Source organism: Pangasianodon hypophthalmus, chromosome 5, assembly GCF_027358585.1.
Source record: "Pangasianodon hypophthalmus isolate fPanHyp1 chromosome 5, fPanHyp1.pri, whole genome shotgun sequence".
Classification (NCBI taxonomy): Eukaryota; Metazoa; Chordata; class Actinopteri; order Siluriformes; family Pangasiidae; genus Pangasianodon; species Pangasianodon hypophthalmus.
This window is the reverse complement of record NC_069714.1, coordinates 20442077-20466442: the sequence shown is the minus strand read 5'-3', so window position 1 is coordinate 20466442 and position 24366 is coordinate 20442077. Positions and strand designations below refer to the sequence as shown.

The 24366-nt window shown below is 41.2% G+C and overlaps 2 protein-coding genes and 1 long non-coding RNA gene across 3 annotated transcripts in view; 2 read left to right on the top strand and 1 right to left on the bottom strand.

Moving 5' to 3' along the window:
- LOC113525904 (uncharacterized) overlaps positions 1-13712 on the bottom strand; it is a 31921-nt gene extending 18209 nt beyond the window's left edge. The window contains exon 1 of the long non-coding RNA XR_004578228.2: positions 13609-13712. This is a non-coding gene — a long non-coding RNA (uncharacterized LOC113525904). The remainder of the gene's footprint in view (positions 1-13608) is intronic.
- A 4398-nt stretch (positions 13713-18110) lies between these two features.
- On the top strand, positions 18111-21212 carry fzd7a (frizzled class receptor 7a). Its single transcript, XM_026912558.3, has one exon. It carries the CDS (start codon positions 18773-18775, stop codon positions 20435-20437), a length of 1665 nt encoding a protein of 554 aa, XP_026768359.1. The 5' UTR covers positions 18111-18772; the 3' UTR covers positions 20438-21212.
- Positions 21213-21358: 146 nt separating this feature from the next.
- LOC113525902 (uncharacterized) overlaps positions 21359-24366 on the top strand; it is a 32257-nt gene continuing 29249 nt past the window's right edge. Inside the window, exons 1-2 of the mRNA XM_053234226.1 lie at positions 21359-23881; positions 23989-24147. Of these exons, the coding sequence (XP_053090201.1) occupies positions 24043-24147 (105 nt within the window). The 5' untranslated portion in view covers positions 21359-23881; positions 23989-24042. The remainder of the gene's footprint in view (positions 23882-23988; positions 24148-24366) is intronic.

Below are 24366 nucleotides of genomic sequence, written 5' to 3'. Positions count from 1 at the left end.
ACACAATTAAATCACTATTCATAAGTCATTTAATGGACACTTTGAGTAGTTGTGGCACTGTTACTCATGTAGCTCCTGCTAAGTTTAGTCCAAGTTTCTTGTAAGCTACATTCATACATTCAGTGTTTGGGACTGACAACCATACTTACCAAAGAGTCTGAAATGGTGTTGCAATGCTACATCGGTTATCAGACAGGAGAGGAACAGGCACTGACACTTTTAGCTGGCTATATAAAAGACGGTGGTCCCTACCTAACAACATTAGCTGGTTAGCTAACAGGTCTTCCTCATTTCTGGCGACACAGCAGCCCTGAAGTTTCAGTAACATGGCCTAAGGGCTGATTGCATGCTAAAACTCTCTTCACTTAACCTAAATGCATGATGTGAAATTTCAGTACAAATAACCTTTAAAGTAATAATATTTTGCACTTACTTGAATTACTGTAACATTCTATGCATCACATATTTGAAGTAAAATTAGCCATATTGGTAATATTTATTATAAAACTTTAAATTATACAATGGTTCTGGTGCCATGAGCTGTCTCTCAATTCAAAGTTTCAGTGAAAGCTCTGCTTCTTCTGACTAATATAGTCTAAAAGCAGAGACTGGAAGTGTGTGTAAGTGTGTCTTTCATCACCTGCACATCTGAAAACTTTCCTCAATCATGGCTCAGCCAATAAAAATGCAGTCTCATGCATGACTGCATTCAGAGCCTGTTATTTAATCCTGGAGTGCATGTGTGTGTCCGGACCAGCCTCGGCAGAACATAAAGCATGGCTGTGTCTGAAGGGGACCATATTCTCGCGTCTCAGACAGGCGGTCACCACAGAAGGGTGGTCTGCAGATAAGGTCTGTGTGCAACAAGGGAGCTATCTAATGGCACAGGGGTCATATTAACAACCTGATGGTCAGTTAGATGTAAGCTACAGACTGCCTGGGGGAAAGTATTGAATTTATATGTGTGTGTGATAAAATAGTTGAAGTTAATGTCAATGTAATGATTTCATCATTCGATACATCAACACTGAGCTCATATTGGGAATATTCACATAGGTTAATATTAGTGTATATATAGAAGCTAAAAAGCATTGGGTTGTAGGCTACTTTAAGGGACTATATGCCTAAGAATACTTTAGACTGTTTTAGGGACTAAATCTGTCAAACTCAGATTTCAACAAGGGAGAAAAGAATGAGAGATAGAGAGAGAGAGAATAAGGAAAGAGGGTGTTTTTTTTTTCAAAGAAACATGGCACAATTGAGTTAAGGTCCCTGCTCCATGACCTCTGACCTTGCAATCGCCCAGGGTCAAGACACTGAGCATAGCCTGATGACAGACTCTGTATGGCCTGTTCCGAGAGAGAGAGAGAGAGAGAGAGAGAGAGAGAGAAAGCGGGGTGGGGAAGGTGGGAGGGTTGTCTGCCAGTTACCAATTTAGTAGCAGTCTCTGAGTTTTAATGGAAAGGGGTGTTGACTGATTAATATGCATGAATTTGGGAACAGTTGTGGTTTTGTGCTGGACTGTGCTTTTCTCACGAAAGGTGGGATGGCCAGGGGAATGAATGCATTAGTGCTCTGAAGGCCAGGGAAGAAAGAGGAAGACAGAGCAGTGAAAGAGAGGTGCTGGACAAAGGAGGAGGGGGGCTCTTCTGCTTTTCCATCAAACAAATTAAGAAGGGAGGCAAAAAAAGGGAGGCTGGTCCCTAAGTGGGGGTGATATCAGTTTTCTTCAGCCTTTCAGCCTTTCTCAAGCAGACGAGAGTTCTGAACATGATCCAAACTCACTCCCCTCTCAGTGACAATAGGAATCAGAGCCAAGCGTGGAATACTTTAGCCTATTAGTCAATTTTTTTGCAGAGTTGGCTAGCACACTAAATGTAGACAAACATTCTGTGATGGATATCTCATCGTAGACATTGATATATTATGGAAAAAAAAACAGCCAAAGTTCTAATTATAGTAAAAGCAGGATTTTACTTATGTATAGTGAAGTATGGTCAGAAGTTGAAACAAAAGTTTTCATCATGTTCAGTTTGTTATTTTTCATTCTCAGCAAAGATCTGTCATCAGGACACCCCACGAGGGAAAATGCTCAACATCCTGTGTTCAAACTCCCCTTCTTTAAGGTTTGCATTATTCTAGTTTCATTTCTTACCCCTCCCAAATGTTTCTTTCCACCGCCGCCTTTATCTTCACCTCTCCGTCTCCCCCTTCTCTCTCTCTGGACATGCAGAAGGAGGACTATTGTTCCCTCTCTCCCAGCATAGCCTGGGGCCCTGCAGCCTGGCTTGTCATGGTAATGGCTCTGAATGATGTGGTAATGGGATGTAAATACAGCTATACTCTTTAACATACCACCAACAGCACACACATTCAAAACTTTACTCCCTGTCCCGCTCTCTCTTTCATTTCTCTCTCTCTCTCTCTCTCTCTCTCTCTCTCTCTCTCTCTCTCTTTCTCTCTCTCCCTATCTCCCTAAAGAGGCAAGAATTGAGGGAATTTTTCCTGAGTACATACAGGTTGGAGAACAAGGTGACGATTTCTGTGAAATACAAGGGCTACTCTCTAGCTTTTTGGTTGAGATGTTGAAAGTTGGAGGTAATGGAGGGTGAAGGTTTTAGTCAGCCTTCACCACAGACAGCAGCTATTTCAGACACCATTACAGAGCTCGTAAAGCCATTACACACCACTGTCTCCACCATCATTAAGAGATTAGAGACTAAGCCATATGCCTGGCAGCCTTTAATCATAATATTGCATATATTCAAAGATTTAAGACAAAACATACAAAGAAAACATTAGTGAAATTATGAAGCAGTTAAATGACTAGACAAAAAAATACAAGTCTGATTCTCTTAACAATATGATTGATCTCATATATGAGGATTTATTATTTCATTTTCACCTTCATTGTCCTATCCCATGCTATCCAAATGAGATTTTAAAATGCAAAAATACAAAAAAGAGATACAAAAAAGCAAAAGAAATAAGCACACATGATCTTGACTATACCTGTAGCAAGATGTCTACATATCTGTCACAACTGTGTTCATTTTTGTATGTGCACCAGTCAGTATTATAGCCACCTTATATTTCCTTTCATATTATGTTTTACTCTTTGTCTTTATGTTTTTGTCTTTTATGTTTGTCATTATTATTATTATTATTATTATTATTATTATTATTATTTACCATGATATATCTCATATCATGACAGCTCATATATCTATCATAAGCTATCAGACAGCTTTCATCCCACTAATCTGCACTCATCAAAGCACATTCACAGCTTTACCCTGCAGTTAATGAAGCTCCTGGTGGCATGGTGTTCTGCACGCACAGCACTGCAAGGTCAAGCTTGTACGTGCCACTGATGCCATCCTATCAGCTCTTCCTGTGCAAAACAGTGGAGCTAGTTGGAACAGTAAGAGCTAGTATGGAATGAGGGCTAGAGGACATGATGAAGGAAGGAGATATAAGATGGAGTGATAGGAAAGAGCAATAGAGATATGGATGGACAGCAGATGAAAGGAAGGAGGAAGGAGGGTTACCCTCCTGCCGAGCTCATCCCAGCTGATAGCTTTATCTGTCCTTTCTTCCTTTGTTTCACCCGCTCTTCCTCCCTTAATTCCCTTTATCTTTCTCTCCCTCTGATCACCATGTCCCTCCTCACTCCTCCAAGGCAGGCTCTCCTTCCTTTCTTTTTTCCTGAAGATGCAAACTGAAAGAAACTTCATTCATCACTGATGATAAACAGACACACACATACACACAGTGTGCCAAAGAGGTAAAAAGAAAAAAAAGACTCCTCTTGTTTGATTGAGGAGCCGATTTCATCTTAGAAACAAACACAAATTCTTTATTCCTCCATTTTTCAGCTTTCACACAGTTGCATCATGCGTCGAAGTTGAGCCGTGCAACTCACACACTGAAGTTTCAATCCTAAAGCCAATAAAGTTTCCAAGACTGTGTGTCTACTATTATATCAATATTTAATTTTACACTCATATACAGTATAATTAATCTGCCTACTACTTAGAATAAGATAATGTTAAAGTAATATAATTCCATATACTATAATAATCCCTTATTTTGTCCAAGTGCACCACGCACCACTACCAAACCCATCAATTTCAGAGCGGATTTGTAAAATAGGATGACTTTAAGTCTATATGATCCAATTCTTGGCTTATAGTAGACATTTCAGACGTGTTTATGAATCCCAGGATCATCTGCAGAACCATACGACTGGCTAATCCTGATAAATTCACCTGAACCTGTGAAGGGGTTCAGTACAGGATCAGCACCATAGGGAGAGTGAAACAACATGAAAGACAGAGAAAATGGATAGAGAGAAAAATCAATTTTCAGCCCAAATTACTGTTATAATAACTAGCTTCAGTAAATGACTTCAAAATTTAATTTAGTGACAAAAAAGGGAAAACATTTGCAGTCAGTGGTATCCTGCAGTTTGTCATGTGACCCACACTCTTGCTATGCGACTCACTGATTCCCTAAAGGACCTTCATGCTCTCTGTCTCAGTCTCTCTCTCTCTCTCTCGCTCTCTCGCTCTCTCTCTCTCTCAGTATCATCTCCCATACAGCTGAGCCATGTATCCTTGAGTTTTGGATGATAATATATTCCAGCCACAAAGCCAGCTGAACAATGCTGCATATAGAAAGGGTTCTCTCTCTGCCTTCCTGAGGAGTGCCTGTTTTTGGGGCCTGTGTTTTGAGTTTCTCTCCCTTCTTTAAATGACAAAGTAAATCCTCATGGCAGCCCCCTACGAGATTCCCCCGCCTGCCCCCTACCCATAACCCCCAAGCTCCAAGACAGGCCAACAAAAGGGCCCATTTGCACGGTGTAAGGGCATAATGCAGTTATTAGTGTGAGGAGCTGCAGAGGGTCAGAGGGGGAGAGCCACCCTCCTGCCCCGGTACAATGCAGGCCAGTGGGCTGAGCCAGGGGGGCTTGGGGTGCTGGCCATTCGGCTTTTCTTTCCAAACCTTTTTTCATCAAAGAGTCACTTGATTCACAGCTTTATAATAAAACGTCTCTGTTTTTCAGAAATAAATTACTCAAGAATAAACCTGGCAAACATCTCAGGTTTTCCAGCAAATTAAAGTACTTTGTTTAAAAAAAAAAAAAAAAAAAAACTTAACAGCTCAGCATTGACATTTGCTGCATTAAACCTTCAATCACTCTAATTATCACAATAAGCTCCCACCTAAGAGTCATGACAGCCACTGAATCATGGTTTGAAGGGATCTCCTTATTAATAACAGTCCAAAGAAAAAAGTTTGCTTTTGATACAGTTACTAAGTTCTATCCCATTAAGTGAAACCAAGAGTCTTGTTCACTTTCACCACATCAGAGCAACTAAAACTCGAGCTAAACTCATCAGTCTTGTGCCCACTTCTTCCACTGAGACCTAACTGACAGCATCTCCGGCCTAGTTGAAGCTTCAATCGGCTGCCTTCTACCGTGCCCCATTATTAACCCTCTCCTTATCCCTCGCTCACTCACAACTCATTCACATGGAGGTCTGGCATTGCTTTGATCTTGAAACTCTCCACTCCATTTTTAGTTTGTAAAGTTAACGTATGCTGTCCCAGAGAGAGATAAACACTAAATCCTGCTCATCCAGCACCTCATCAGTCTGACTCCGGCTTAGAAGAGTGGAGAGAAACCTCAGGCATACAGAACCAGCTTTTGTCTACATGTACACGTGTATACACGCATATGCGAACTTACACATGCATACATAGCAAATCTCCAACATCCAGATTAATAATGAACACATTCTTCTTTAAACCTTAGCCAGAAGAGAAGCTTTTCTGAAATAACATCGTGCAGAGCTACTAAGGTCTGGAATAACACAATGTATGTATTATGTATTTTGTAGAAGGAATATATTGAGCACAGACTGAACTGAAGACTTTCTCATTTATACCAAAGCTGTAATAGATAACATACTGGAACATTCTGAACTCTAAATCTCTTTGTATATTTTCCTCACTGTCTGCATTGCATTGTATATGCTGAGGTTTAGATTTTAGTAGTAATATATATACATTTACATCAAAATCTTGAAAAATAATTGCAGCCATTGATTTTCTAATATTCTGATTATAAGTTCTTCCTGTGTGCATGTGGATTTTCTCTGGTTCTCTGGTTTCTTTCCACCTCCTAAAAAATCCTGGTAGGTGGTATATTCCCACCTCACGCCCAGTGTTCCTAGGTAATGGATCCACTGTGACCCTGACAAGGATAAAGTGAATACAGATGAAGGATTAGGATATAGCACATAAATAGTAGCATGATTCATAATATATGGCATGATTCATACTGTTAAAAGTTCTATATAGAACCCTACAGCAGAGGGCTTCAAATTTCATAAATGTTTCAGATTTGCATCCGTTTACATTGGTTGAGGAATTCAGTAAATACATTCAGTAGGCTAAGGCTGAGTTTCTATTCTTAACATAGGTAAATCCATAATCATGAACAGAGGAACAGAGGAACAGACAAGCAAGGTGAAAACACAGGAACATGTGCTTTTTGAACCAGAAACTCTGGCTTAGAGTAAGGGTCAGTAATGCCTATTACACCTGAAAGACTTTGCAAAAGAACTACATCCAATGTTAGCAGCATAGAAGTATGAGCCAGAGGTGTTAGATGAGTGTTACATCCAGAGCATGATATTCCCAAGGCAGAAACATCTATCATGAAATGCATGGCAAATGCATCACTATACAAGTCTGATTTGTATGAATATGCTCAAAGCATTCAGTGGTGGAGAATTTCCAGTAAGCAAAATGCTGAATCAGCAAGCTGAGCAACCTTGAAAAGATCTGTGAAACACTCAATAAAAAGAGCAAAGAAAAACTGCCAAAAAAGATCTGAATGAAAACTGTGCATTTGACCTTTTCTGATCCTGCCTTTTTTTCCCCAATCAGCAGAGATTTGTAATCCCTGAAATATGCAGCTCTGATAAAAGCAAGGCCTCCTGATGAAGATCGCACACGGCTGGGAGACAGAACGTCTGCAGAGCAGCGGAGATACTGTACAAAGTGGAGAAGGCCAGCGGAAGATAGTCCTGGTCTTCGTCCTCTAACTGCCACAGAGCAGATTTACAATATCTCACCTCCTATCAATCCCGGAATCTGCGGAATGTGCTTTGGCCAACTCAATAGGCGGACTTCTATCAGGAGTGGGGTTCGGCTCTCTGTCAGTTTATTGATAAAACAGCCGCTTTCTCTCTCTCACTCTCTCTCATTCACTCTCTCTCTCTCCTTTCATCTGAAGTGTGCTCCTTCAGCACGGAAGCTGTCAGAAGTGTTCTGCCAGGCCGGAGACTTCTGCAATCACCACACCAGTACAAAACAGAGGACTGAGGAAAGCGCTGGGGAAAATGTGCAGGCCTGGAATTTAAAAAGTGCTATTATGGCTATCCATCAACACACTAGCACAAACATCACCGCATGTGATATACACAAAACCAAGCAGAGGAGCTTCACTCTGATGATTAGAATATATCTGAAAGTCTAACATCGACTAATGATATGGTGGTGTATCCATTTTGATCACTATAGTCATTTTATTTCTCTGTAATTCTGATAATCTACAACTGGAACTGAAGACAAGAATGTAATGTAATGAGTATAATGTAATAAGTTTTGAAACTTGAGAGAGGAAGAGAAATTAAAGATTATTACAAATTGAGAGTCAGTGATGGTGGCAAATAAAAAATCATTGAATTTCTTTAAAAAAAAAGGAAAAAAGAACAAATCTTTGACGGTTGTCATGGAAACTGGAGGCCTGTGGTGTTAGGCTGCATGTCTCTGAGTGTGAGCAGACCAAAGGAACCAGAGGACACACACACACACACACACACACACACAAGCTAAGTCACAGATTTCAGGGATCACAGTGGTGAGCATGAAGAGATGGAGAGAGTGTCACAATCTCTCGCTCCCACACGCACACACAAGTACACACACACACACATATGCACACACGCGTACACACACACACACACACACGTTAGGGATGGTCAGAGTGGGGTCGGTGTCCCATTAGTTTCCCTAAACCGGGAAAAACAAGGGTTTGTAGTTTGCTGGTTACCTTTACTGCATGTCGTAATAATGCTAACAATGCAACTTTGTGGTACATATATAACAGTGATAGGATAGAATCCATAGGATTTAGATTTAAAAATTTAAAAAGCCTCCATAATTTAGTTCCACAACTTACATTAATATCAGTGAACAATCATTTTAAAACAACCATTCAACTAACTGTGCACAGCTATAAGGGACATTAACTTGTTACATTAACTTACCTGTTCAAAGTATTCACTAGAGGCTAATACTTTATCAGCCCAAAATTCTTGGTGATACAATGCATACTATCTCTTAATGCTTACATAAGAGTGGGAAAAGACACCATGAAATTGAATGAGCTATAAAAAGAGGGCAGAGGAGAGTCAAATGGAAAGAGATATAGTCTGAATATTAATAAATATAACATGATGATGACGACAGCCCTATCTTTTACAAAGGCAGGAATTTTCATTCAAGGTCAGAATTCAAAGAATTCTCATTCAAGGTCAGCTCATAACATCCGATCCCTTCATCAACCCACCACTAGTTTTCTTTTCAAGACCCACGGGGCTAGGCCCTGAACTATATTGCCACAAATGCTAGAAGAATGTCACCCATTGCTAATAGAAACCAGCCATGTGAACCTGGAGCTGGGTGGCAGCAACACTACCTGACTGTGCCACCATAGTGTACAATGGCCATCCAGATATCTTTTCAAATCCTAGTGCTCATGGTTGTTGCTGGCAGTTACGTAATTTAACATTGTGTAACATTTCCTGTCTGAGAGACCTGAGCCATCTCCTCAAACATTGTTGTGAAATATAAATTAAATACGACATTGCTATCAGTGCTTCGCACAAGCACAAAATTAAGCAGGTTTTCTGTTTTCTCAAGATTTAAGGTGAGAGGACTTGATAAGAAAAAAGACTGATGAAGTCAACAACAGTAAAAATTGACTCCGCCTTATAAATCAGATAAATTTTCTATAATAAAGCTAAGTCTTACAGATATAATCCTGTGTAGCTACAAGATTTAATCTGGCTAATTTATGAACAAGGACAAAATGTAATGTTTTACACTTGGTTGTCAGGAGGAAGATAATAATAATAAGAAAGATAAATTATCTGTGCATTTCACAAAATGTGTCTGTTTCACAGTTAAAATGCTAAATTGTAGCACTCATGGATTCACACTTTAGAGGCATTATTATAGGCTTTACATTTCAATGCAAATTTCAATGTCTTATAATGGGCGTAGGTGTAGTAAGTTAAGGTTGCTCTGGATTGTGAATTGTTTTTCACTTTTCTCTTCCTATAGCTTAGTTCTAAACTATTATTGGAACCTGTTGGAGAATCAGCCCTGAGGATACGTTGAGAAAATCTCTCGCTCATACACTCATACACAGAGCACGCATGTGTCTCTCCCAGCCCGGTATAGCCAGAGGGGCTTTAGCAGCAGCCCGGCTCCTCAGAGACTGATTAACACAGGCATGTCTCCAAGCAGGAGAGCATATCTTATACTCCTCCTCAAAGAGAGCAATCACACACACACACACACATGCACACACATACAGTGCACTCGTGTTATGCTCACACACAAATGTCCTAATGGTTACACATCAGGAATTGACAGAGAGGTTCACAGAGGAAAACGCACTCACATAGAAGACACAAAACATTTACCTATCCAGCTTAAGCAGTGTTAAACAGTGGCCATGTGGAGAAAGCTGAATGCAGCGGTGAGTGATTGTGCCCCCTGTTCTCTACCTCACCACACAAGCCTGCACTGCTTTCATCCTGACTCCCCCTTCCCTTGCTGCTGCCTTTTGTCTGGATGTGCTAATATCCCAAGTGCAACGCTCCAAACTCTGCAAGCCTACTGCGAGAGAAGATCAATACTGCATCCAGCTCTGCCCTGTTACTCTGGGTTATGTAAATGCCCTCGATCTTTCCCAAAAAAAAACACACTTGCACACATACACACACAGGGCACTAACCCACAGTTCTAAGCACTATTCCTACCTCTTAAAAGACTACAGCCTGACATGGTAAAGCAGTGAAGTGAGTGAGTGGGCAGAGTGAACGTTTGAGCCCATTGATTTCCTGTCAGGCTAAAAGCCTAACCTGCCTAGCAGCAGTTGACTGCTCTTCCTCAGGCGCTGAGAGCTAGCCGTCCCACAGCCACAAAAAAAGACCCATTACGCCAGCCAGATCAATACCAGCACCACGTAGCACTGGAGAATATGGTCGGACATCGCAGGACATCTATTTTTATGAGACCTGATCATCACCTCACAGTCAATTATAGCTTCTCACATGACTGAGAGTTCAGTGGGATCAGGGAGTTCAGAAAGATTAAACTAAAAATGATGACTGAGATACTGCAGGAGCTCCAAACTCAGCTGAATTAAATAAATATCATCTCCACTGTTTGTGTACAGCTGTCTCCCTGAGAACTCTGATTCAACCCAGATTGGAGTGGAAGAAATGATAACGTTCACCTCGTATTACTATGGGACAGGAACGTCTTTGTTTCATCCTAAAACCCCTCGGGAAGAATATTGTTCACATTTTCTACCAATGCCGTGCTTTGTACCTTTTTTCGGGTACTGTCCCATGTTTTCACTGGTTTGTGAGCCATTATGTATTCAGTGTGGGGTTAATTAAAAATAAGAAAAATAACGTAGTGGATTTAACTACTTGCATTTCATCTTTAATCTCAGTCTCAGACAGCCTCACTATTATCTTTTTACACTTTTCTGGCCACAAGCTTCAGACTCATGCAGATTGCAATCTGACTCTTCCATGTATACACAATTCCTTGTACCAGTTTCCATAGTGAAAACAAACTTTTGGACACAGTGACACAATGCGTTTTTCAGGGCATGGTGTATTGACTAGATTACAATAAGTGTACAGAGACCCATACTTATTTTATTATTTTTTTTTTTTGAAGCACTTAATCGTGAATAAATGAGGTAATTTGCTTGTTTGCTAGTGGCCTACCAGAATGTCTGTGGTTGGTCATTTGCCATCTGCTTATGAATGAGGTTGCATTTATTCAGGAAACGTACCAGACTGTCTAGTGATTGCTAGAGATCTTGTGAGACTATATTAATTATACAGTTACAAGTATGTATCTACTCAGTGGAATTTCCAGTAACATTTCCATAGTTTCTTCTGCATATTTAATTTAACAATGAAAATAACCTGATCTGCATGAGTTATTGTCAAAATGATGAATTTACACCATCCCAAAACCTCAGATATCACCAGTTTGTAGTGCTGGAACTAATCCAATGTCCCAGTCTGGGAATTTGCTCATTGGTGGTGAAAAAGCTGAGAATGAATTAAGATTAGGCATCAGCTCATGAACCAGTACCAGCAACCTGAGGTAAAAGAGCCATCATGGCTACAAGGAATCAGTTAACAACACTGCTGGCATGAGAAAGATTTCTGAGCAACCTCCACACTGAAAAGATTCCACAAACACCAGCAAAGGCTAATGCACATGGATGTGCTTGTCCACACACACTCAGACAGTAAACAGAAGATTTTCTCCTCCTAATGTAGCATGTGTGTGTGTATGTCTCCCTGCTGTCTGAAGGGTCACTGTGTTTATTAATCTTACATCAGAATGTCACTTTCAAACAGTGCAGAGCTCCCAGAGGGGGCCCTCGACCCTGTTTTTTTCTCTCCAGTGATAAACACAAGATGGCCGGCCCCACCCCTGTTAGTTTACACAAGCCTGTTAAACATCCCCTGCCTCTTGCCCTCTGCACCGGCACCCCAGCACCAGGCCGCACAGCCAGAACAGCCTTCCTGCTCATTTGCCAGCAGAGCGTACATGCAGTGTATTTGTGCCGCATAAATCATTCTTTCATCGCTTGTCCCCCCTCCCCCTTCTCGGGGCGCCATGTTTTTTTTTTCCAGGTTGGTGTAGGTAATGTACCGCTGGCCTGTACTGTAGCAGCTCTGTAAAGCGCTGACGGATTGGAGCCAGCTGGCCAGGAGTACGGCACTCTGCCCAACATTCCTGCCCAGCTCGGGTGCACTTCATCGCTGCCACCTTCACAGCAGCCGTCAGGAGAAAGCAGGCCCGGCCGAAACAGCCACCTTATTCATTCATGCCCTCTTTCGCTTGTTTAGTCAGCAGAAATATTGAGGACTTTAGAGCGAGCTGAGCTGTAATGTTTAATCATGAAGCGAGATGAAGAAAAACTCTCATGGAAATGAAACATTTTGACTAATTATAAAACTTTTTCATTTCTGACACCTCATAATCAGTTACTTTTCCTGCATTACAGAAAGCTGTTTCAATTAAATCCACACTAGTTAATGCAAAGTGGGTGTGTGAGTGACTGTGTGTGGGTGAAGGAGAAGGCATGTGCACAGTTCCTTTAAAGCTGGACTTTGATGATCCCACATTTCTCTAAACTATTTCACCTAAAAAGCACGCTGGCAGACGGCTGTGTTTAAGTTAACTGTATAGTATGTTTACACTGTGAGGGCTTCTTCCACTGTGGAAAGGGCCTCGGCTGAATTAGAGGATTATCAAAATGATGCATGGTCTCTGACAGCTGGCCACTTGAGTTTGACAAATGTTGCAGGAACATCTTCCATTCAGTGGAAGCTCTTAGATGAACTGAAAGCAGAACTGGAACACTGTGTGCAGTCAGAAATGCGTCAGAGGAGAAAACTAAGAATAAAAATGACAAAGCTGAATTATAACAAGAACCAAACATGACACTATATACAGCCTGTAGTAGAGGGTGCTGTTTACACTGATGCTACTTCATCCCAAATAAAGTTCCTGTCCCTTTCCCCAGCCCCACACACACAAACGCTGCAGGCACGAGGAGGAAACACTTCACCGGTTTAGAGACTTTTACTACTCTAATTAATAACAGGTCTGGCTCTGTGCTCATGTCTCTCTCGCTCTCTCTCTCTCACACACACACACACACACACACACACACACACACTCATATGGATACACTCATATGAATTGGGTCATAAGGGCATGAGATAATGTTGATATGGGAAGATAAACAATAGTGTGCAAATGAAATGTTTTAAAATGTGAAATGTCTTTTCAGTTGGTGATCTGGATTTAACATGCAAGAAATGTAAAATGTGCTAATCAAATTTCAGCTTTCAATACATAATATTTTCAAACTCCCAAATGATGCATTTAAAACTGAAACTGGGACATTTATATAACAATAAAAATGATATAAGAATTAAAAAGCAGCTGAGTGGATAAATTTGCAGTACACGATAAACTGTAAATAAAAAAGGAGCATGGAAGTGTTCATCAGGTAAAAATGTATCCAACTCCAATTGAGTTCACATTTCTGTACACTGCATTAAAACAGAAAATAATTTAACAGCGATGCAAATCCTTCACAACACTTTACATGGATTGTGTAATCCATAGGTTTTCAATAAGAATGCAAGGAAATTGATTTGCTTTGGATTATATGATTACTAATTTACTAACCATTATTGAGGTGCTCCTTTCAGGCCACAATGGTTTCGTGAAGGGCCATTCTTCAGGATCTCATGTTAACCTGTTACCCGTTACCAGCAACAATTGTCATTTAGGATTTTCAGTAATGTGTCACCTGAACGCTGTCCCTGAGCACTGCCACAGAGTCCTGAGGAACCTGCATTTCCTGTCTCTCTCTCTCTCTCACTCATTCCTCCTAGTAGCCTCCCTCCATTCCACAGTTGCGTTATATTGTTCACACATATGAGAACAGGATTTATAGATCAGAGTGTATATATATATATATATATATATATATATATATATATATATATATATATATATATATATATATATATATATATATAGGGAGTCATGGAGACAGGGATTTATAGATGAGAGTAAACCCAGAGTGTATATCTGCACAGGTATTTATAGATCAAGGTATATAGAGAGAGTTATGTAGACATGGATATACTGTATATGCAGGGCAAATGCTGTATAGACAGGGACATACAGAGAGAGGTAAATAAAAGGGGTTGTATGGGCAGAATCATGTATACAGATGTATATACAGAAGACAGGATCATGGTGCTCTCATATCATGTGCTGTGGCTATCAGGTATGAGAAAAACAGCTTGCACTGTTTTCTGCAGGTCTAGAGAAACAGATTAATACATGCAAGCAGAGAATACTCACTCTCACACACACAGACACACTCATGCTCACGGATAAATGTCCTATCTTCATCAATCCATCACAAGCATCTTCACACCTTTGCACTGCTAGAGTGTAGATAAGAGCCAGCATTTCGTGCCAACTCAGATTTGTTGAAAGCTTGGTCAGTATTCTGGCACCACCCATCCTGTTGGATGTCAGGTAAGAGAGGAATAGCAGGCATGTCTTCGCCTCAGGGGAAATGTAACTAAAGCCACACAGAGCAGCCAAGCTAAAGCTACACTCACCAGCATAGCTTCTAATTGACCACAGTGATATACACTTGGCCCAGGAAGATGTGACATGAAGCACTCACAGACTGCACTTAAACATTCTCGTTTGGCTTGTTTGTGTATTCTGTGTTGAGTTATGCACCACAGTCTCCCGTATACCCGCACATTTGCCAGATTATGGCAAACCAAGGGCCTGACCAAAGCAAAACAGGCTTTCACCCACAAATTTACAGACCTGCTACTGGAAGAGAGAGGATGAAAGAAGAAGAGGAAGAGAGAGAAACACTGAAACCTACAAAGAGTCTGCTGCAGTAATTTAATTGGATAAAAGTGTAATTCAACAAGAAAGTGACAAGAAAAGTCGGAACAAATAAAAGGAGTCCTGAAAGAAAAAATAATCATCTGCTGACTACAGCTCCAGAGCAATTACTGCTTCTTATCTCCATTCCCTGGTAAAAGCCGTCCTGACAGCCTCTACATCAAACATGTCCAACACACAAAGAGACAGGGATCTGTATGTGAGGAATGTGTACGATAAAAACATTATGGGGAAAGTGAATGCTGAATGGTATAATGAGATTTCCTCATGTCCAAAATGAGGAAATCACCCGAGGGGAGACATGGCTATGACATGGGTTTTGCTGGAGACTTTGATGGATCAGACATCACTGAATTTGCAAAAGGGCCTCTAAAAATAAAATACATGCAAAAGCTGCAAAGTAAACTCTGCACATCCTCTCTAATCTTAAACATTCAGCCAAAAGGAGGGATTATTCCATAAAATACCCTGAAGCTATCTGCGCCATTTAATGCTTAGACATTCTTAGTTGATTCTCTGGCTGGATCATCACAGAAATACTATCAGAAATAAGTACATTTCTATTTAATCTCATGCTCATTTTTATTTCACTGGATAGTAGTTGGCAATATCCCAGGGGTCCTGTGATTACTGGTAGGCTTGTTCAAGTTGCACTCCGGGGAAATCAGAAAGGGCTTGCCACACAACAACAAGTGACCTTTTATAAAGAAGACATCAGTGAAAAAACAGGAGTTTAATTAGCACACTGGCCCTAAACCAATTGAGAGGAATGATTTCATCATATTACAAGACTTTATGAGCCCCAAGCCTAACGTTAAAGCCTTGTTTGCACATTTTCCTTGAGGCTACTACAGACAGTGTATGTGGTGAGGAATGAAATATTCAAAACTAGTACTATCATAAATATATAATAACATGTTGCCCTATAAACTTGGCCAAGATATAGGGTGGCTGTGTTTCTTTTCATGGCCATTTTAGAACTAATCCATCACTTTATTAGTGAAAGCAGTGGCACACACAGTCCTAACTGGCACTATGGATTTTTGGCATCAAGGCAGATATTGACACTGCACATGCCAATTTTTGACTCTGCTCGATTTCTGCAGGTGATTAACAGCCAAGTGTAATTATGCCAGAAGCCCATCACACCAAGTAAATAATTTATAGGTACTGAAAATAAACGAATAAACTAGAGGTGCTGTGTTACTCCATGGCCAGACGTGTTTTTCTCTACCAAACATTTCTGATCTTGGTTTTATTCTACCACATTTCCTTTCCATTTTGCTCCTTCTTTGTTTCTCTCTCTTCTTTCAGTAACGGAATGGTGAAGATATGAGGTGAAGCCATGTGTGAAAGCTAATAAGGTCCAGTGGGAGAGTACATAACATTAATGAGCTCAAATACAACTCGCCTTCACTACCCCGACTGCGGCACTGTGAATCTGATAACGTTCTGCTGGCACACATTTGCTTCATTAGTTAATTTACTGACTCTGTAAGTGTTGGGTTTAAACAGGACTAAAGCAGTATGCATCAGTCTATGCATCTTAAACACCATCTTTCTGTGATATAGAAAGTTATTTTGGACAGGGCTTCATAAGCATGCACAGAAATCACAGATGTATTGGTATGAGAAAAGAAAAGTAGGCTTTTTTTTGCCTAGCATAAAACATTCTGATGCAGACTGAGAAAAAGATTTAGGAAAATTCATGCATATTTTCAGTGAAAATATTCCTAAACAAAACGTTTGGAATATAAAATATTACGCAATATGTAATGACAAGGAGTAGGACAATCATCAGACACAGGGTAGGAATAATATGGTGAGAGAATGGGAATGAGAATGGCAGGCAGCTGGGTTGTGAGGCGAGGCAGCAGCTTTGGCTTCTCTGTGATTGATGTTGAAGTCCATGGAGCAGCTTATCTCCCTCAGCCCTCACATTTACATACTGAGGAACCTCACACTCTGCTCTCTAGCTCAGATCTATTTTTAAAACTTGCTCCAGCGGAGAGCAGGGAATTTTTTATTCATGATCAAGAATAACTTATTAAATAACAAGCCAATAACTTAGGCCATCTGATTTCAGCATGATTATTAATTGATCCACTGATAATCAGGTTGAGCTGTGAACATTTTCTGAGTTATCGCAGGACGGATGTTATGTTGGAGATCAGTGACATTTGTGATCAATATGTTTTCTTTAAATATTTTACTCTGAATCAAAAAAAGGGAACTTTTAATGACACCTGTTTATGTTAATATACAATTTCGCCACTAAAAGCTTTCCAGAGTTGGAAACTGGCTGTGTGTTCTGGTTTCTTGCTACCAATTTGAATTGATATGAAACTTATTCAAATGAAAAGAACCAACCATTTACTACTTAACAAATCCCACACAATCTGCCAAGAGTGATACAACTTGTGGTGTGTGAACGGGTGTGTCTTTGTAATGTAATGCTGAAACTACCACCTTCACGTTTACAAAAGGGCTGTTTGAGGTCATTTCTCTCACTTTTAACTAACATTAGGTTTACAGAATCTGGGTGAATTAAGAGAAGAGTAAAGAGCAGGAACAGTAAGTGGTGTACACTACCACGGATGTTATGTTGGAGATCAGTGACATTTGTGATCAAAATGTTTTCTTTAAATATTTTACTCTGAATCAAAAAAGGGAACTTTTAATGACACCTGGTTATGTTAATATACAAATTCGCTATTCAATAATATTCGTTTAAAATGTAATAAAATGATTTTTTTAAAAAGAGAGAGAGAAAAACTGAACATCCAATATTCAAAACTTCTGTACTTCTAATCATTTTAACATTACCTCATGAAATGGGTTATTTTTTATTGCATATGTAATTTTTTTTTTTTTTTTACCAATATCTTATCTAGGCATAATTTAATTAGGCCATCATAATCTCATTTAAAGGTGATTGACCATTTGATGACCAGTCACTGCTTCAGATGATAACTAAATAACAAAGGCTTCAGATAAAAGTCTGCATTCCGTGCCAGGATAATAAAATCAAGAGCATTTGGTCCTTATCAAAGACATTATAGATAGGATTATGAAGAATATAAGCGACATTTTTCACTTTAGCAAAAGCAGAAGGGGGAAAGTTTCTAGTAGACCTCCGCATTGACTTTCTTTGACCAATCAGGAGCAAGAGGCGAAGGAAAACAAAATCTGTGATTGGTCTGAGAGGCGTCGGTTTCGAGGCGCCCCGTGGTGACGAGCGGAGGGTCTGAATGAAGGGCGCCTGGAAACAGACGACACACATTACAGTGTGCGCTGCGTGCTCGCGCTCAAACCGTGCAGAGAGAGAGACGCGATTCCGCAAGCGCTCCGAGACGGACGACGCAGCGACGCTGTGCTCCACACAGATACCTATAACCTGGGGGAAAAGTTTATACGCGCAGATCCAGACATCCTCCGTGCGTGAGATACGCATTCAAGGACACTGAGGAAGCCATGGAAAGTTAACATCTCGAGGATTTTCTGCTATGATCCCAAACCCTGAGTTTCTGATGGACTTTGGAGCAACTTGGTGATCGCAAGAGTTTTTCAGTGACTTTTAAAAGACAAAAACGCGCACAGTCCACGATTAGACTGCTCTTTTTTGGGGGCTGTGGAAGGATTGTTTGGGGACTTGTATGCACGTATTGCAGGTTGATGGTGCTAACATGCTCGCCTGCATGCTGGAGTGAGTTGGTGTTGAAGAAAAACCCGACGCGAGCAACAGCTGGAAAGGATTTTCCTCCCGTGTAATTGGGTGAAAGTCGGTGGTGGACTAAACAGGCCTGGGTTTCAGGTTTTTTTTTTTTTACCACAATTACAAAAAAAAGTACAACGCATTGTCTTCAACTTTTCTTCCGATTGTCCAGTAACGACGGCTTTGGCCAGAATGCCGCGGTGTGCGGAACGTGTGCGCTTCTTCCTCGCGACTTTGTGCCTTTTGTGCTTCAGCCCGAGCGGCGCTCAGTACCATGGTGAGAAGGGCATCTCGATCCCGGAGCACGGATTCTGCCAGCCCATCTCCATTCCTCTGTGCACGGACATTGCGTACAATCAGACCATCATGCCCAACCTTCTGGGTCACACCAACCAGGAGGACGCAGGGCTGGAGGTGCACCAGTTCTACCCGCTGGTGAAAGTGCAGTGCTCGGCTGACCTCAAGTTCTTCCTGTGCTCCATGTACGCGCCCGTGTGCACGGTGCTGGAGCAGGCCATCCCGCCGTGTCGCTCTCTGTGCGAGCGGGCCAGGCAGGGCTGTGAGGCGCTCATGAACAAGTTCGGCTTCCAGTGGCCCGAGCGCCTGCGCTGCGAGAACTTCCCGGTACACGGCGCGGGTGAGATCTGCGTGGGCCAGAACACGTCAGAGGCCGGAAGTCCGACGTCCGACCCGACACCGTACGTGCCCGACCTGATCACACTGCCGCCCAATGCAGGTAGAAACCCTCAGCAGTTCACTTGCCCGCTGCAGCTCAAAGTGCCCTCGTACCTCAACTACTACTTCATGGGCGAGAAGGACTGCGGCGCGCCGTGTGAGCCCTCCAAGCCCAACGGGCTCATGTACTTCCGGGAAGAAGAGGTGAAGTTTGGACGCCTCTGGGTGGGCATCTGGTCCATTCTGTGCTGCGTGAGCACCCTCTTCACTGTGCTCACCTATCTGGTGGACATGAGGCGATTCCGCTATCCGGAGAGGCCCATCATCTTCCTGTCCGGCTGCTATTTCATGGTGGCCGTGGCCTACGCAGCGGGCTTCTTCCTTGAGGACAAAGTGGTTTGCATCGACAAATTCAACGAGGATGGTTACAAGACGGTGGCGCAGGGTACAAAGAAGGAAGGATGCACCATCCTCTTCATGATCCTCTACTTCTTCGGCATGGCGAGCTCCATCTGGTGGGTCATCCTGTCCCTCACGTGGTTCCTCTCAGCCGGCATGAAGTGGGGCCACGAGGCCATCGAGGCCAACTCGCAGTACTTCCATCTGGCAGCGTGGGCCGTTCCTGCGGTCAAGACCATCACTATCCTCGCCATGGGTCAGGTGGACGGAGACCTGCTGACGGGCGTGTGCTATGTGGGCATATACAGCGTGGCGTCTCTGCGGGGCTTCGTCCTGGCGCCGCTCTTCGTTTACCTCTTCATCGGCACGTCGTTCCTTCTAGCAGGCTTCGTGTCGCTCTTCCGTATCCGCACCATCATGAAGCACGACGGCACGAAGACTGAGAAGCTGGAGAAGCTCATGGTGCGCATCGGGGTGTTCAGCGTGCTCTACACTGTGCCCGCTACCATCGTGATCGCCTGCTACTTCTACGAGCAGGCTTTCCGCGAGCACTGGGAAAAGACGTGGCACATGCAGACGTGCAAGCGCTTCGCTGTGCCCTGCCCGGCCGGCAACTTCGCGCCCATGTCGCCCGACTTCACCGTGTTCATGATCAAGTACCTGATGACCATGATCGTGGGTATCACGTCCGGATTCTGGATCTGGTCCGGCAAAACGCTGCAGTCGTGGCGCAGGTTTTATAAAAGACTCAGTAACAGTAACCAGGGCGAGACGACTGTATGAAAACAGGACACGACCCTTAGAGTGAAACACAAGACTAAAATTTTGAGGAAATTGGTTTGCCGAGCCTGGACGACACTTTTTTTTTTTTTTTTTGAATTATTATTATTTTTAAATTTCTGAGACCTTTTCTTTTAAACGAGCCCAAACACAAAGCTGAAGCGTTGTGTGCTTAATAACCATGCTTTCCAGCAAAGCCGCTTTGGCTTCTGGAGAAATTCAATTGTATGGACACTTAAAAAAAAAAAAGTGCCAGCATGTTTCCCCAAACTTATGGCTCACTCGCCTTTGTTTCCTTCATGTGAAAGAAAGATTTGGACTTTGCCTCTATGTACCAGTATATTTTACACATGTGATCTGCACATTTAAGGCCTACATTTCAGCATAGTACATGTAGCGCGCATTACTGTGGAATCGTGATTTTTTTTTTAACCCACGAATATTGACCATGTTTTGCTTTTCAGATGTATCCTCTCTCGTCTTCTATGGACTTGTATGACTTTCAGAGCCACCCGCTGACAATCATGCATCGTTCATGTGGCACAAAAGCGCGTTGGGTTTGGGGTTGGAGAGCTACATGCATGTGTCCAGCTGGGAAATTATGCAAGCTCCTTTAAAACTGCGTAACTTGTAAATAATCACCCTTTCTTAAAGAATATATGTATTTATGAAGATAATCTTGTTGTTTTTTACTTGATTTTTTTTAAAACAGAAAATTGGTAAGAGGACATTTGTATATGTACAGTTTCACTGAATAAAACGATTAGATTTTTAATGATCTGCTTCATAAGTATTCATTTCTTTAATATTTTTGGTGAAGATGATTTCAGTCATTTGTTGGATTATTTAATGCTGAACAACTATTTTATCCTAAGGCAATATTGTAGAATATACCTTGACAACATGATTATTATTATTATTATTATTATTATTATTAATATTATTATTATTTCCACTCATTTGTTTTAAAAGTTAAAACTGTCACAAATGAGCTGGTTCTTCTCCAGGGTCATTAAAAGGCTACAACAACTTCAGGAAACATGGCTACGGGTTGCGCTTTTATAGATTATACACAGAGGAACAAGAAGATTAAAACACATTATAACAGACAGTGGTCATGTGCCAGGGAGAAGTGCAAACTCGCCTCATTAGCATCAGTAACAGCTCTCTATCAGAGAGTAACAGGCCGAGAGCGCGTTCTGTCAGGGAGAGAAGGTGTACCCCAGTGAGATAGCGCCCCCAGTTGGTGGATGAGGTTAAAAAAAGCCTTCTTTATTGCCCCTGGGCTTCTCAAAATGGGGTCCAGGGATGTGTGCAGTCAGGTAGTCACTGAATCTATTACCCTTTTAATGGCATGATTAGACTGAGGAACTACTAGGCCTATTATTAATATAGTTCATATAGGTAGGATATTAATGAATTATTATAGTCTACTTACAAGCCTAATTGACTCGTCATTCCATTGTTCAACTATTCAAGCATAAACAATGACCTCTACAGTTTTAATAAAGTTAGGAAGTTTTCTTTTTACATATAATACAAAATACTACAAATCCTAAACCTAAACTTCAGGAATAAAAAGCAAATGGCTACAATAAATAAATATGTTGGTATTTCATTCATATTGAGGGTTGTGTTGGATCCAGAGAATATCCCTGGAACAACTGACATGAGGTGTGGACACATCCTGACTGGGACAGCAGTCCATTATTGCCTAAATGTATTGAATAATTGTTTTTTTGCTCTGCTTATAATGCATGTAATTGTTTTTTTTGTTGTTGTTGTTTTTTTAATACACTCAAAGTGGTACCTGACTACCAAAACAACTGAGAAGCTACAGGCTGTAAGGCTGACATTTTTACTTTTATATATCTCCTCAACGAGTCACATTTAGTCTGACTTAATCTGTACTTGACATGGCATTTACGAAGATTACACCACCATGGGGTGTGTTTAACCAGAAATAGAAGAGTTGGATCAAGAGGTCATAAACACTGTCTTATAGTAAAAGTCATTCCTGATTTTACACACAGTACATGAAAATTCATTAATCCAAGGAGATTTTACCAGTGATAATGGCTGTCTGCAATCTATATATAGTGGCATGCAGTGCCAAATAGCATGGTGACTGCACTTACAAACTAGCCATAAAATCATTATTGTGCATACTGGTTTCGAATAATTACTCTGTGATCAGACAGATGAGAACACACAACTCCACACACATAACATCCGCTAATCATCTCAGCAAGCTTGGAAATAGTTCTGCTTAGTTATTTTTAAGTATGAGCTCATATTGCTATAAAATAATTGACTGTGTTTATACACAGCAAGAGGAAATGCGAAAGCCAACACGAATGTTGTGGCTTGCAGGCATCCTCAGCAGGGAGGAGAGATTCTCTCTCAGCAGTACACTGTGAGATTCCTGATCACTTTTCCAACATCTTGTCATGAAACCACCAGTCTAAGACAGCAATGTGAAATAATCACTCAGAATTTATATTAATAAACAGTTGATCATAAGATTCTAAGATTTAACTGTCATGAAATATGTTGAAAGTTCACTCAAACAAGCTGTGTTCAGAGCCTAGTGAAGTGGATGTGAAGGAATTGTTCAGGATTGTCTATATTATATGATGTAATATATGTATATGAGTTGATATATGTAACTCTTGTCATTTCTAATTCAATTACAAATTAAACATTCTGTGTATTTTTATGGAATTGTTTTAACACAGAACATAAAATATGTACATAATCAAGTAATATAACAAAACTGTCTAACAACTGGATTTTTCAGTAATATGACCAATGCGGATCAATCATTTCAGTTCTGTTCAATTTTATTAGCATTTTCCAAGAACACTAAAAAGTACAGTTCATTATATGGAAAGTATTCAGATTAAGTTCTTCTGGCACACTTCCCTTTTAAGTAAATCGCCCATGGCCCTGTGTCTGCCTCCTCTCTGCTTTTATGGGGATATATTACACTAACTGTCAGAGGGAGGTGCAGCATGTGGAGGAAGAAACTAAAAAGTGAGAAAACTACACCAATCAAAAACCCTAATTGGGGGTGCCCATCTGGACCATCTGACAGGAAGTGAAGCAGAGTTGTGGGAAATCCAGTCCTCAAAATAAGCACAGGCCATTCTCTTCCCTTTTGTTTGAAATTCAGGCTGGGTACAAGCAGGGTAGCCCAAAATAGCAGCCCAAACCAGGAGGTAATCTCTTGGTTCCAAGGCAACATGAAAACAGTCCTGTCTTAAGGAGCTTTGGAGAGCCTAGCAACGGCAAACAGAGGCAATCAAATGGAGTCAGACATGACTGTGCTGCAGTGTGAAAGCAGCGATTCCCATTCACTGATACTCAACAGAAGGCTTCAGAATATATTCCCAGAATGCTAAAGAGACAGTTGCTCAGGAGAACAGTGCAGCAACATAAACTCAGGTGAGACAACACAGCACTGGGTGAGTGAAATGTATTTTACTTGTTCTCCAAGACCTTGATTCTGAGATACAGATACAGAAAAAAAACACTTCAATCTTCACTGTTAGGTTATGAACTCTGATTTTTGAAAGGACGCTGAGAAAAGAACCATCAGCTTCAACATGAAAGAGCTTGTCCTATCACTCCTGAGTCGAGGATATAGTCATGTGGTCCAGACGGATGGCAAAAGAAAATATAGAAGACTGGAAGTCTGTTTCGAACCAGAGGTATTCACTAACCACATGGGTGTAATCAGTGAAGAAGTTGTGTCTAGGCTCCAATTAGAACGTCCTGCAGTATTTAGAGTATATACTTCATTAGATGGCAGGCTTTACCAGAATAGTGCATAAGTAACTGAACACAACTGGCTCTGTATGTACATTTAAACATTTTGAAAATGAAACATTGACTATGAGGTGACGGAACATTTACATCTATATTGAATG

Coding starts and splice junctions, on each gene's coding strand:
- fzd7a (XM_026912558.3), top strand. CDS start 18,773: ATGCCGCGGTGTGCGGAACGTGTGCGCTTCTTCCTCGCGACTTTGTGC.